Raw genomic sequence first — 16,039 nt, 5'->3', positions numbered from 1 at the left:
TATGGGCATAGAGAGAAAAAGGAACCGATAGTGGCCATCTTTGAAGACTAGCAACCACAGCATAATTGATGAATCTGTTTTGATTTAACTAGATACTTCCACATTATTAATAGTCAAATATAGTGTTTATTTGGTTATTTGTATACTTATACAGTGGATTACTTAATACTGAACGTTTTTGTCCAGTTGTTGGCCCATTTTTTGCTTAGGTTCATTCATGGAATTGGACGATCAGGTGATATTTCTGCTGTGCAACCCAAAGCTGCAGGTTCTAGCCTTTTGAACAAAATTACCAATTCTTTGGTCCTGGACATCATAAAATTGGCTGGTATGTACTGTGTTAATCATAATACTTTTGGCTGACCAGTCACACAAACCTTTGCCTAATTTCTTTTATTAATGCTTCTTTCCAAAAGGAGTATAAATGGCTTTTGAAAAGATATATATAAAACCTTTAGAATAAGATGGAAAATAAGAGCTATAAGCCTGGAGGATGAATTTAGCAGTGAGCTTCCTGGGCAGGAATATAGAAGTATTAAGTGTATAACTCGTTTTATTTGATAGAAGTATATAATTTCTTTAAGAAGGATGCTAGTTTTTCAATGGAGTAACTAATTTCCATTTTTCTTCTTATTTGTAGGTGTCCATACAGTGACCAGCTGCTTTGTAGTTCCAATGGCAACTGGTATGAGTCTAACCCTGTGTTTCTTAACATTGCGACACAGAAGACCAAAGGCAAAGTATATTATATGGCCACGAATAGACCAGAAGTCTTGCTTTAAATCCATGATCACTGCAGGTAAAAAAAAGAGAAATAGCATATATGTCTTAAATATCACAGAAAATTCAAACATTTTATATAGAGGCAAATAAGTGAAAAAGAAACTGAAGTGAAGTCACTCAGTCATGTCTGTCTCTGTGACCCCATGGACTGTAGCCTGCCAGGTTCCTCCATCCATGGGATTTTCCAGGGAAGAATACTGGGGTGGGTTGCTGTTTCCTTTTCCAGGGGATCTTCCTGACCCAGGGATTGAACCTGGATCTCCTGCACTGTAGGCAGACTCTTTACCATCTGAGCTACCAACTATACCTGTTCCTATTCCATTTTTTAAATTGTGGTAAAACATGCATAACAGAATTTATTATTTTAACTGATTTTAAATACATAGTTTCTTGACATTAAGTACATTCATCATGTTTGAACCATCACTATCATCCCTCTACAGAACTTTTTCATCCTGTTAAACTGAAACTCTACCTATGAAACAATAACTCTCCCCTGCCCTCCACCCCGAGTTCATAAAAATCACTATTCTACTTTCTGTCTATGAATTTGTCCTTTATATAGGTGGAATTATAGACTGTCCTTTCGTGACTGGCTTATTTGACTTAGCATAATATCTTTAAGGTTCATCCATGTTATAGCATGTACCAGAATTTCCTTCTTCTTTTAAGACTCCCACTGTGTGTGTGTGTGTGTGTGCGCATATGTGCATGCATATTACATATATATATCTCACATTTTGTTTATTCATTAATTCATTTACTGGTGGACACTTGGGTTGCTTCCACCTTTTGGCTATGGTGAATAATGCTGCTAAGAACATGGGTGTACATACCTGTTTGAGTCCCTCTGTGAATTCTTTTCAGTATACACTCAAGAAGTGGAAGTGTTGCATCTTTAAAATGGGGATATGATTACCTACTTCAGAAGATTGTTTTCAGGATTGAATGGGATAACATATGAAATGCCGGCAATAATCCCTGGAGCATACAAAGTGCTTCAGAAATGTTTGTTGTGTGTACACGAGTGGAATACCCATAAATAATTACCATGAATCAAAGTACAGGAATACAGACATCACTGAGTATAGATGAGAAGAAACTTTAAATTGGCATTTTAGTATTTGGCTTGCCGATTGGGTCAAGTCGAATTTGAGAATTTAAAGTTATTTTTGAATGACCTCAGCCTGTTGTATGAAATGAACAGTATTGGACTGTAATTAAACTGCATGAATAATTCTAAAGAAACTCGGGTAAAGGGATTCACATTAAGGTCATATAGCAGAAATAGACTTTTAACTGGCATAAGTCTGTCAAGTCTGTTAATTTGCAAACTATTAACCAAAAATCTGATAACCAAACTTACGAAAGTGATATATTGAAAAACTGGAAACTCTTTCCAAAAGGTGTCATGATTTGGACTACATTATATTCTTAGGAAGCAAGATGGTTGTATTCATAGAAAAACAACACAAACTTGCATTGTAGTTGTTTGAAAGCAAAAATAGGGTTGAATCTAGAGAATTTGATAATAGAAAATTAGCTATCCTTAGGATGTTATTTATTTAAGTAAATTTTTAATAGCTGCTTAGATATGAAATCTAGACTTCTGTGGACCAGCGTATGTGAATTGATGATTTTATAGTGGCTGAAGTTTTATATTTCTGTAGGTAGAATGCAGACAACTTGTTGTGGATTCTAAAACAGAAATGAAAACTACTTGCACTTAACTTTGCTTTAAATTGCTGTGTGACCTTGGGGAAGCCACTTAATCTTCCTAAACTTTGGCTCCCTTATCTTTGAAATGAGTAAGTTGAGTTAAATGGTTTCTAAATCCCTTATAGCTTTTAAATCCATGAATCTAGCCTACTGCTAGATCTGGTATTTGGGAAGACTTAAAGATGTGAGTACATAATAACTTTATGTCCAAAACAATTTTTATATTTAAATTATAGAAGGCTTTTATAAGCTATGAGATGGGTCTCCTAAAATGTGTTTTATTTTTCTTTAGAGGTAAAACATTAAGTGCATGATTGTGATTTGTTCCAGTACTTGAATTATATTATTTTTGTTCATCTCTGAAATAAAGTGAACTTTAAAATAAAACTTGTGTTGCCAGAGATTGAGTAGATTTACTTTTCGGTGGACTGAAATTGAACAGGGCTCAGTGACCTCTTTTGTCATCAGTGACTGTGTTATTACTTTCCTAGGCATCTATTCAGCACTTGTTTTCGTTTCTTCCCAGAATTAGTCTTTCTTGTCATATCAAAATATTAAATAGATTTGTGATCCTAATTGTCCTTCACATTGTTTTGACCTGCCTTTGCCTCATGCCCGTATTAAACCAGATCTTTATATTAGAGAAGGGTCCATTGACCAAAATAAATATTTAAAAGTTCTGTATAAAGTGGAACTGCTTCCTAGAGTCCAGGATCCCCCATTATTCTAACATTTTGGTTTCTGGTTGACTTTGTTAGGTTTTGAGCCTGTGGTGATAGAGAACATTTTAGAAGGTGATGAGCTGCGCACAGACCTGAAAGCAGTGGAGGCTAAAGTCCAGGAACTTGGGCCTGATCACGTTCTGTGTGTTCATTCTACCACGTCCTGTTTTGCTCCAAGAGTGCCTGATAGGTAAATGATTTGTGAACATTGTCTTTCACTGTTCATCAGTCTTGAATATGCACTTATACTAATTCTGAGAGATGTCTAAGTAACATTTAGCAGTTAATGCTACTTAAATGGACTGTTGAAGAAACAACATAATGGCTTCAGAAAATAAAAATATGATATAGAAGAAGGAAAAGCAACTAGTACCAGTGGAGACACCTGAATAGACACAGAGCATCTCTGTTTTCTTGCTCTTCATTGTTTCTGGCTTTCTAGCATCCTTTTTGTCATTATTTAATAGAAGTTTCTAAGCTAAATTTTGGATTTACATATTTGTTTTTATTGCCATCTCCACTTATTTGATCTTACAGTTAGTTTTCATATATAGGAACTATCAGTATTATAATAACAGATTTTAAATAGAAAATTTTAGAATTATTTATTGTCCTTTGATTTTTCTTTTTTAAATTGGAAGACTAACCCAGGTATACAGTTAGGTATATAATTATCCTTGCATTTAGAGAAAATGCAAATGTTTAAAAATGGCAACTGTTTCCTTTACTAAAGGACGGCCACAAGCTTTTGCTCTGAAAATGTAGTAGGCTTAGGTATAGTAATATATATTTCTAATTTTGACAGCAACTGTTTGTTTCATTTTAACATTTTGAACAGAAGTACTAATAATTTATAAAAACCACATTGACTTTGGACTATTTTCATAGCATCAAGTTATACTTTGATTTTATTTCATGGAGTCACATGATTTGACAGTAATAAATGCATGTTAGCTTTCTTTATAGGCAGATTTTAAGATACTTTTAAAGATACTTGCTTCATTCATGAGCTTGAGTTCTGTTTTCAGATTATGTTACATATGCTTGAGTTATTATCAAATTTTAAATTTGTATTGAAATATTAAATAAACATCTTTATTTCTTCATTGATGTTTTTGCTATCTAAAAAAATTTTAATGTGATGGAAATAAATTACATTTCTAAAAACAGCATATGGATATTTGTATTATAGATTATTTATCCTTGATATTTTTGTGAGGATATTTTTGTTTTTGTTTCATTTTGACTTTTTTTTTAAATTGACATATGGTTGATTTGCAGTGTTATGTTAGTTTCTGGTGTACAAAAAAGTGATTCAGTTATACATATAAAAACAATATACATTTTTTTTTTATATCTTTCCATTAAGGTTTATTAAAGGATATTGAATATAGCTCCCTGTACTATACAGTATGGCCTTGTGGTTTATCTGTTTTAAATATAGTAGTTTGTGTCTGCTAATCCCAAACTCCTGATTTATCCTTCTCCCACCCCCTTTCCCTTTTGGTAATCATAAATTTGTTCTCTGTGTCTGTGAGTTGTTTCTGTTTTGTAAGTTTGTTCATTTGTATCATATTTTAAATTCTGCATATAAGTGATATCAAATTGTAATTGTCTTTCTCTGACTTGCTTCACTTAGTATGCTAATCTCTAGGTCAGTCTATATTGCTGTAATTGGTGTTATATTGTTCTTTTTTATGGCTGAGTAGTATTCCATTGTATATAGAGGCCACATCTTTATCCATTCACCTATAGGTAAACATTCAGGTTGCTTCCATGTTTTGGCTATTGTAAATAGTGCCATTATGAATATAGCTCAGCCACTCAATAGTGTCTGAATCTTTGCGGCCCCCATGGACTGTGTAGTCTGCCAGGCTCCTCTGTCCATGGGATTATCCAAGCAAGAATACTGGAGTGGATGTCATTTCACACTCCAGGGGATCTTCCCACCTCAGACACTGAACCTGTGTCTCCTGCGTTGGCAGGGAGATTTTTTTACCACTGGTGCCACCTGGGGAAGCCCTCGTTATGAATATAGGGATGCATGTGTTTGTTTGAATTAAGAGTTTTGTCTGCATGTATGTCCAGAATTGAGAATGCTGGATCCTATGGCAACTCTATTTTTAGTTTTTTTTAAGGAATCGCCATTTCTTTTTCCATAGTGGCTTCATCAGTTTACATTCCCGCAAACAATGTAGGAGGGTTTCCTTTTCTCCACACCCTCTCCAGCACTTATTATTTGTAGATTTTTTTAATGATGCCATTCTGAGTGGTGTGAGGTGATACCTCATTGAAGTTTTGATTTGCATCTCTATAATAATTAGCGATGTTGAGCATCTTTTCATGTGCCTGTTGGCCATCTGTATCATTTTGAATAACTTTATTACCTGGTATAGGGTAAGTACATTTTGTGTGTATTATCCTTTAGGAAAGAATCAGGGTTTTTTTTCAGGCAGAATTCTCATGTTTGTTCTATGTTGAATGCTATTGTTTAGTGGTGTTATATAATGAATGTTCCTGACTAGAGTGAACTTCAGGAGCATGATGGTGCTCCGCTATTAGTTATGTGTTTGGATTTCTGATTTTATTAAATTTAAAAATACATTTTGATTTCTTTATATTAAGTTTAATTCCTTTATAGTCTTAATTTGAATGTATATGTTATCTTTATTAATTCGACAGTATTGTGGGACAAAATCAAAGAAAATATTTTTTAAAAGTATCATTCTTAAATTGATAACTTAAATTGGATTCTGAGTTAGAATATAATCCGATTCACGTCAAAAATATTTTTTTGTTTCTCCTTGCCTTCTTAATACACATTGTAAATATTAGCAATTTGGTCAATTCAGAGTATTTAAAACTACTCACAAGTCCTTTTTTTTAAGTACTTTGTTATTATGAAATGCTTTATTCTCAAAGAAGTTTGTTCCATTATTAAGAAAAACTTTCATTAGAACACAAACATGTGAAAGTGTCTTTTATGAAGAAAATACTTGTGTGTATTCCAGAAGATCTATTTTTGTTAAAAACAACATCTGATTAGTTTTCTGCCTTGATTTGTGAGGTTTATGAAAATGAGTGATAAGATTAGTTTTTAATTCTTAAAACTTTAGGGAAGTAAATTGAAAGCTTCTGACAGTTGAATAATGTTATTTCTATTTGTAGTTTAAAAACATATTAATGTACCATCTACTGTAAAAGGAAAATATGCCGTGGATAAATAGATAATTAAGCTATTATATACTTGTAATACATTCTTATGGGGAAGAATTTTTTTTCTTTTAACATGCTTTGCTTTCAGATTTTATATTGTAGAGAGCATATTTTAATAATTTTATCAAGCCATAGGATTTTGTTTTAGCTTCATAGCATGAAGACATTTCTGTTAGAGATGACCTCAGTCACAAGTAGTATTTAGTTTTACAAAAGAGCATCATTTATTACACTCCAATTGAAATTTATTACCTTACTTTGCATAAAGTTAGACTCGCAGATTGTCTTAATATGAGAAGTGTCAAATGAAGAAGTAAGAGTGAATTTTAAACCAGCAGCTATTTAAAAGATTCTTTAGTATCCAAGTTGCTGGAAAATGTTATTTTGGTACTCAAGTAGTTTAATGTTCTGTATTTTTTAATACATTAAAGTCCGTTGAAAATGTATTTTTTACTTTATGAGATGCTTCATATGAGACTTCTTAGGATTTCAAGATATGCTAATTATTTTGCAGATATTAGCTTTGGAGTGATAAGCAACTGAAAGCATTTAAAAATGAGCATATCAACCTTGTAAGAACTTTATAAATAATCTGCTTCTTGTTTTTTATATAGAAAATTTTCAAGTGATTTAAAAGCTACCATCTATATAGATTTTTCTAAACACTTGTTTTCTTATTTTTATTGGTAACATTAATTTAAAAGCTTTTCCAGGCTTATCCGTAACTACCTACTATGTATTTCAAAGGTGCCAAATTATATGCTGAAATACTGCTGTAAAATTTTCAGTTTGTCGTTTTTTCCCCTAGTATACTTTTTTGCTATTTAGTCGCTAAGTCGTGTCTGACTCTTTGGTGACCCCATGAATTATAGCTCACCAGGCACCTCTGTCCATTGGATTTCCCAGGGAAAAATACTGGAGTGGGTTGCCATACAGATAACTTAAATTTTAAAACTTTTTGTATAATATATTAAGGCAGAGTATGAATACATCTTTCTGTTGAATGTTTATAGGTTAGAAGAACTGGCTGTGATTTGTGCTAATTATGGCATTCCACATATAGTCAACAATGCTTATGGAGTGCAGTCTTCAAAGTGCATGCACCTCATTCAGCAGGTAAGAGAGCTTCAAAAGATACATCAAGAAAAAATATATTTTAACATATTTGGGATTATTACTTTGTTTTTCTTGCAACCTAATATAGAAAGACAGTTAGTTTAGCATCTTCATTTTTATGGAGCATTAGGAATTTGCATCCAGTAGTCACTAGTGAAAGTCATTATTCGCTGCTAGTGGCATTGGACTATAGCTATCCTCAGAACGGATATAAAAATATTTCACCACAGAACACAGAGCTGAGCTCCCTATGCTATAGAACAGGTTCCCAGTAGCTAAATACTTTACACATGGTAGTTGGTAGTGTGTGTTTATCCATCCTAGTCTCTCAGTTCATCCTACCCAAGGTGGGAGGTGGGAGGGAGGTCCAAGGTGGGGCGCTGTATGTAGCCAGTTCACTTCATTGTACAGCGGAAACTAATACAACATCGGACATCACCAGATGGTCAGTACCAAAATCACATTGATTATATTCTTTGCGGTCAAAGATGGAGAAGTTCTGTGTAGTCAGCAAAAACAAGACTGGGAGCTGACTGGGGCTCAGATCATGAACTCCTTATTGCAAAATTCAGACTTAAATTGAAGAAAGTAGGGAAAACCGCTAGACCATTCAGGTATGACCTAAATCAAATCCCTTATGATTATGCAGTGGAAGCAAGAGACAGATTTAAGGGACTAAATCTGATAGAGTGCCTGATGAACTATGGACAGAGGTTCATGACATTGTATAGGAGACAGTGTTCAAGACCATCCCCAAGAAATAGAAATGCAAGAAAGCAAAATGGCTCTCTGAGGAGGCCTTACAAATAGCTGTGAAAAGAAGAGAAGTGAAAGGCACAGGAAAAAAGCAAAGATATACTCATTTGAATGCTGAGTTCCAAAGAATAGCAAGGAGAGATAAGAAAGCCTTCCCCAGTGATCAGTGCAAAGAAATAGAGGAAAACAAAAGAATGGGAAAGACTAGAGATCTCTTCAAGAAAATTCGAGATACCAAGGGAAGATTTCATGCAAAGATGGGCTCAATAAAGGACCGAAATGGTATGGACCTAATAGGAGCAGAAGATATTAAGAAGAGGTAGCAAAAATACACAGAAGGACTATACAAAAAAGATCTTCATGACCTAGATAATCGTGATGGTGTGATCACTCACCTAGAGCCAGACATCCTGGAATGCAAAGTCAAGTGGGCCTTAGGAACCCTCACTATGAACAAAATTAGTGGAGGTGATGGAATTCCAGTGGAGCTGTTTCAGATCCTAAAAGATGATGCTATGAAAGTGTTGCACTCAATATGCCAGCAAATTTGGAAATCTCAGCACTGGCCACAGGACTGGAAAAGGTCAGTTTTCATTCCAATCCCAAAGAAAGGCAATGTCAAAGAATGGTCCAACTACTGCACAATTGTACTCATCTCAACACGCTAGTGAAGTAATGCTCAAAATTCTCCAAGCCAGGCTTCAACAGTATGTGAACAGTGAACTTCCAGATGTTCAAGCTGGTTTTAGGAAAGGCAGAGGAACCAGAGATCAAATTGCCAACATCTGCTGGATCATGGAAAAAGCAAGAGAGTTCTAGAAAAACATCTATTTCTGCTTTATTGACTATGCCAAAGCCTTTGACTGTGTGGATCACAGCAAACTGTGGAAAATTCTTCAAGAGATGGGAATACCAGACCACCTTACCTGCCTCCTGAGAAATCTGTATGCAGGTCAAGAAGCAACAGTTAGAACTGGACATGGAAGAACAGACTGGTTCCAAATTGGGAAAGGAGTACATCAAGGTTGTATATTGTCACCATGTTTATTTAACTTATATGCAGAGTACATCATGCAAAATGCTGGACTGGATGAAGCACAAGCTGAAATCAAGATTGCCAGGAGAAATATCAGTAACCTCATATAGGCAGATGACTCCACCCTTATGGAGAAAGTGAAGAACTAAAGAGTCTCTTAATGAAAGTGAAAGAGGAGAGTGAAAAAGTTGACTTAAAGCTCAACGTTCAGAAAACTAAAATCATGGCATCTGGTCCCATCACTTCATGGCAAATAGATGGGGAATAGTGGCAGACTTTATTTTTGGGAGCTCCAAAATCACTGCAGATGGTGACTGCAGCCGTGAAATTAAAAAGATGCTTGCTCCTTGGAAGAAAAGTTATGACCAACCTAGATAGCATTTTAAAAAGCAGAGACATTACTTTGCCAACAAAGGTCCATCTAGTCAAAGCTATGTTTTTTCCAGTAGTCATGTATGGATGTGAGAGTTGGACCATAAAGAAAGCTGAGTGCTGAAGAATTGATGCTTTTAAACTGCGGTGTTGGAGAAGACTGAGGAGTCCCTTGGACTTCAAGGAGATCCAACCAGTCCATCCTAAAGGAGATCAGTCCTGAATATTCATTGGAAGGACTGATACTAAAGCTGAAACTCCAATACTTTGGCTACTTGATGTGAAGAACTGACTCATTTGAGAAGACCCTGATGCTGGGAAAGGTTAAAGGCAGGAGCAGAAGAGAATGACAGAGGATGAGATGGTTGGATGGCATCACCGACTCAATGGACATGAGTTTGAGTAGGCTCTGGGATTTGGTGATGGGCAGGGAAGCCTGGCGTGCTGTATAGTCCATGGGTCGCAATGAGTCAGACATGACCAAGTGACTCAACTGAACTGTATACAACATTGTAAAGCAACTGTACCTCATTTTTTTTTTAATCTGTTTTTCTTGGGAAAAAAAATTCAGATTATTTTATTTAACTTTCTCAAAATGTTCCATTACCAGTGTTCTCATTTTTCTAATGTACTTGATTATAGTATTCACAAAATGTTGAATATTTATTCTAGCATATAACTGTGGAGTTGGCAAATAGGAAAGGACTGTTTTCTGTTAGGGAAAGGACTCTGTTCACTGTTACATCCTCAGTCTTTGGGACAGAACCTGGTACATAATTGGCACTCAATAATTAATTACTCCAAATTGAATTATATTTACTTGCAGTGATTATTCATGCTGTATTAGTCTATCGATAGATATTATCGATAGATAAGAGTTTTATGATTTGTGTGCATAATGATGTAAATCAAGTACTCAGTTTTGACACACATGTAATTTGTGTTATGTGGTTAAGAGTTGCTCACAGATTGTCTGTGGTCTCCCACGTGGTGGTGAATACTTCTTAGTTCTGTAGGTCCTATCTCATAAATTTTTTGTTTTCTTTTTTATTCTTTTGAGTGTACTAGTATTATCTCTGATAAAAATATGGTTTGTATGATAGTATTAGCTGATTTTCTTAATTTCTTTACTCAAAGGTTGTACCAGTTAAGATGTAATTGACTGCACGTAACGGAAACCCAACCCAAATTAGCTTAGTCAATAAAGAAATAGATTAGCTTACGTAACAAAAGAGGTCCAGAGGTGGAGTGGTATGCCAGATTTTTTAAAACCTTTATGGAAAATCATTTACTGTTTCCTTGATATCCTTTTCCATAACTCCTTAACTCTTTAAGCCTTCATCACAATTTTAGATTATATATCTAATTTGAATAGTGGCAGAGGAACTCTTGAAAAAAACATGATTTCAGTGATTCATTTTTATTCCATCTCCCTTTCCCCGTTTCCCTCTCTCTTCCTCTTTAATTTTTAGCATCCTCGGTTCTTTTAAAAGTTAAATATACCAGCATTCCTAAAAGTTTAGAAAAATGAGGAAGGAGTAGAAGATCACTCATAAACCTGTTACCGTAACAGTTACCTTTAGTAATTTCTGTTTCCCTTTTCTCTCTTTTTAAAAATACATACATGGTTATACCTGTTATGTATACTTAGCATTAACATTTTAAAATTTAGTAAAAATATTTAATTTTTAAATTTAAATATTAACTTTGTGTTTCTATACTCTCCACATGCCTATGAAGTTTCATAATAATCAGTTGAATGGTTCCTTAACATTTATCCAGATGTTACATACTTAACCCAGTAATGTTGATGACATATTTTTGAATACTGGAAAATTTGATGGGGTAATTGAAGAAATAAGACTATGAAAGCTTCCTGTGGGGTTATACATCACGAACAGACTACTTTGTCATCACTTCTCTTCATTTGTGAGGTGATTTTACTAAAATTTTAACCAGAAAATAACATTATAAGATGGTGAATGAATTTTTATGAGGTAGTAGTTGTATTGTTGCAGATACTGTATTACCTTGTAGAACTGATAGTTCTTTTAGAAAGCAAAGAACCGTACATGAACATTGACCCTTACAAAAGGAGGTGGTGTCCCTGTTGCTTTCAACCAAATAAATATTTGGGTCTTATTGGTGCTAGTTGTTTCATGACATTTTAAAAAATTAAAATTAACTTTATTTCAGTAGTTTTTATTCATTGTACGTGCCATTTACTCACACATGTGTCAGGCATCCTCTTAGACTTTTAAAGTTTATTAAATTAATCCTAACAATTTGAGGCATACTTCTTATTGTTTCTGTTCTGCAAATGAAAAAACACACTCAGAGGTATTAAGTGACTTGCCTAAGGAGCCAACCTGCAAAATGGCCCATCTAGTTCTATGTGACTCCAAGGCCCTTATTTTCCTATAAAAAACAAAGTACTAAAACTGCAAAGCTTCCTTGAGAAGATAATATTGCAATAATCAAGCAATCAGGGAAGAAAGAGGTATAACTAAAATGTTTCCAAATTCTTTTTATTTTTTTTAAGGGCAGTACCGCAGAATGACTTAATGCTGAGCAGCTGTGCATTCTGATCTGCATATATGGCCAGGAAATTAACTTTGCAAAACATACAATTCTAATATATATTAAACTGACCACCTTAGACTCATAGAATATGGGTGTGAGGACACATTACTAGATAGGGTTGTAGTAGAGTCACAAAATTACATAGAATTAATTTAAATTTTAGAGTTAGATTGGATTGTTAAGCTCCCTAAGTGTGGGAAGCAGTGAGTGTTTTTATTGAGAATTTGAGAGAAGTAGGTGTTATCCTGCTTATTCATAGACCTGTCAATTCATTCAACACATATTTGCAGGGTTCCCACAGATGTGCCAGACACCAGGGTAGGCATTGGGGATGCAGTAGTGATTGTAACAGTCTTCCTCCTCATGGAGTGGAAGCAGTGAGCAGTAAAGATGACAGGTCTTCATAAATGCTCTAGCATTTGAGAGGAGGGGTATCAGATGGAGTGATCCAGGGAGTCCTCTGAGAAGTAACATTTGAGCAGAGTCCTGAGTGATATGAAAGAGTGAGTTGGGTGGTACCCTGGAGAGATTCCAGGCAGGAAGTAACACTGAGGCCAGGGTGTGCTGGGAATGGGTGAAGAAGAGCAAGGAGGCCGGTATAGCTGGGCCAGGGCAAATGAGGGCAGCAGTGAGGATAAAGAGGTTCTGAGATGTGGTAAAGGTTTGAGATTTTATTCTTGGTATGATCATCAGCCAGTGGAAGGTTTTGAGCCGGAGAATAGCCTGTGACTTACTTTCTTAAACCATCGTTTTGGCTGTGCTGTGGGAAATGGCCTGCAGGAAGACAAGTATGGAAGGTTGTTGCAGCTGCCCACGTGAGATGTGTTGGTGGCCTAGGCCAGGGTGGTAGCTGCTAAGGTGTTAAGGAACAGTTCGATTCAGATGTATTTTGAGAGTTGATCTTATAGGGTATGCTGATGAATCAGATGCAAGAAATGAGGAAATGAGGATTCAGGGCCTCCAAGACTTCTGGTGTGAGTTGCTGGAAAGATGAAAATGCTATAGGATACTATTTGATCCTTTAAAAATGAGTTCTTCATCGCACTTACCTAGGTTTTGCGAGGGTGACTTTCAGTGTGTGCATGTGTGCTCAGTTGCTCAATCAAGTCTGACTCTGCAACTCCATGGACTGTAGCCCACCAGGCTCCTCTCCATGGGGTTCTCTAGGCGAGAACACTGGAGTGGGTTGCCATTTCCTCTCCAGGGGATCTTCCCAATCCAGGGATCAAACCCATGTCTCCTGTGACTCCTGCATTGGCCGACGGATTCTTTACCACCGAGCTACTTGGGAAGCCCCGGGTGACTTTCAGTAAGACGCTTTAACTTCCTGTGCTATTAACTATATTTCTGACCTTGGGCACATCACTTTAATTTCTTTATGCCTTAATTTTCTCATCTGTAAGACAGTTATTATTTGACATCTGCCCAGAGGGGTATTGCAAAGGTTAAATGAGTTAAGAATGTAGAGTGCTTAGAACAGTGCCTGGTGCATGGTAAGTTCTCCGTAAATTCTAGCCTTAATTATTGTATGAACAGTCATCTGTTTTATTCACTGCTGCTGTGTCCAGGACCTGGAGCGGTGTATGATAATATAGGTGCCCCAATATTTGTCCTCTGAATAAATGAGTGAGTGCATGAACTGATAAATGGCCACTGTTTACTTCATAGGACATGCTCCTGTGTTTCCTATTCTGTTTAAGCCCTTCTAGCCTTGTAGTGTTTTTCTTGCCTCCTCAGTAATAGCCTCAGACCTTAGTGTGAAGAACGAGATCTATACACCATTCCTAGCCTGTTTGTTTTCCTGCCACAGAGTTTGTTGCCCTTTGAATACTTTCTGTGTTTTAGTAGTGAAGGGATTCTAGCAAAGTCTTGTGGATTGCCCTCTTAGTACTCCTGCTCCCAATTTAAGTTCAGATTTCTCTTGTGACATCTTGGGCAGTACTTAAATGTTTATGAAAAGGTGACTCCATTGCACTTTATTTTTATGTGCTACTACTTTCATAGTTTTCAGTTATTTATTTAGTGACTTTGCATGGCTTTCAGTTATTTATTCAGTTAGTCTCCTATGCTTCTCTCTGTTTTCCTGTGGAAAGATGAGATTTTTTCTCTGATCATAGTTTATGAGGAAATTAGAAAGGAGAATGACGGGGAAGGTTACGATTGAAACAATCCCGTGATAGCCTCCAGAGTGGTCTGTGCCCTTTTTCTGCTTTTGCTGCTTCTCCCTATTGCCTGGATCTGGTCTCTCAGATTAGGCTACCTATCTGCTCCTTCTATTCTCCCAGAGATATGGATGTGGATATAAAGTGGGAAGATGAAGGTCAAATGTGGTTACAATACTAATAGGAATGTAGATTGTGAATACAGATTGAAAATCTGTGGCTATAGATAAAGAAGAAAAACTATCTTAGCTGAAATTTAGATAGTATCTCAGTTTTTAAAAGGAGAAAATTGAAACACATTAAGCAGAAGGTCATGGACTGTGTTGCATGGGACTAGACTTAGTTTTACATTTCTAGCAAGTATTCCATTTTTCACCAGAATATGAAATTTTCACTTGAAGTTCATTTGCAATGGAATCGGATCATCCAAGATTATGACATTAGGAAACAAAAGTTACATAGAACCATTGCCAATAGTATACCCCCCAAAAATTCCGTTAGTCGATGTTAAAAATAAAATCTTTCTTTTCTCTGTTGTTATCCAAGTGGTGGTAGGAGTAGGAAGTGAAAGTTGCGCAGTTGTGTCCGACTCTTTGCAACCCCCTGGACTATACACAGTCCATGGAATTCTGCAGGCCAGAATACTGAAGTGGGTAGCCTTTCCCTTCCCAGGGGATCTTCCCAACCCAGGGATTGAACCCAGGTCTCCCACATTACAAGCGGGTTCTTTACCAGCTGAGCCACTAGGGAAGCCCAAGAATACTGGAGTGGGTAGTCTATCCCTTCTCCAGGGGATCTTCCTGACCCAGGAATTGAACTGGGGTCTCCTGCATTGCAGGCGGATTCTTTATCAACTGAGCTATGAGGGAAGCCCTCCAGTTATAAGAAGCAGCCTTTAAAAACTCCATTTAATACTTAAAAATATTTTACTGGTGTTTATACAAAGAAAATGAAAATATTTGATCTGTGTTTTTATTTCTGTGCATTGTTTTAATGACATTTATTAGTAGCAATTGCTGTCCTTTCTTCTGGAAACTAATAATGTAATATTGCATGTTATTCTGTTCTAGGGAGCTCGTGTTGGTAGAGTAGATGCTTTCGTTCAGAGCTTGGACAAAAATTTTATGGTTCCAGTAGGTGGTGCTATAATTGCTGGCTTTAATGATTCCTTCATTCAGGAAATAAGCAAGATGTATCCAGGTAAATAAATCAGTTGCTCTTCAGAAAAAGTAACTAATAAACAAAAATCCATTTGTATATAGGCTACTGTAATAAATCTACAAAGCTTTTTCTCCCTAATGTAACATATCATCCTTATTTCAGGAAGAGCTTCAGCTTCACCTTCTTTAGATGTCCTTATTACTTTATTATCACTTGGATCAAATGGCTACAAGAAGCTATTAAAAGAAAGAAAGGTAAGGTTTCCCTGTAGGTATAAAATAATATCCTTGACTAAAACAGTACTCCAGAGTATTGGTGTTTCTATCTATTGGTTTACCACTTTGGGATATAGATACCTAGTACAGTCCTAGGGGATTGACTTTGATTTGGTTTTCAATTAATCATTGTTATCC

General features: G+C 35.9%; 1 protein-coding gene across 2 annotated transcripts in view; it reads left to right on the top strand.

The window, feature by feature from the left end:
- SEPSECS (Sep (O-phosphoserine) tRNA:Sec (selenocysteine) tRNA synthase) overlaps nt 1-16,039 on the top strand; it is a 38,373-nt gene that overhangs the window by 3,285 nt on the left and 19,049 nt on the right. For both annotated transcript variants that reach the window (XM_069593012.1, XM_069593014.1), the window contains exons 3-8: nt 210-328; nt 641-799; nt 3,261-3,414; nt 7,454-7,556; nt 15,536-15,665; nt 15,789-15,880. In XM_069593012.1, coding sequence (XP_069449113.1) covers nt 210-328; nt 641-799; nt 3,261-3,414; nt 7,454-7,556; nt 15,536-15,665; nt 15,789-15,880 — 757 coding nt within the window. The remainder of the gene's footprint in view (nt 1-209; nt 329-640; nt 800-3,260; nt 3,415-7,453; nt 7,557-15,535; nt 15,666-15,788; nt 15,881-16,039) is intronic.

Source organism: Ovis canadensis, chromosome 6 (assembly GCF_042477335.2).
Source record: "Ovis canadensis isolate MfBH-ARS-UI-01 breed Bighorn chromosome 6, ARS-UI_OviCan_v2, whole genome shotgun sequence".
Lineage (NCBI taxonomy): Eukaryota > Metazoa > Chordata > Mammalia > Artiodactyla > Bovidae > Ovis > Ovis canadensis.
The sequence above is the reverse complement of the archived record's forward strand: the minus strand, read 5'-3'. Positions and strand labels throughout refer to the sequence as shown.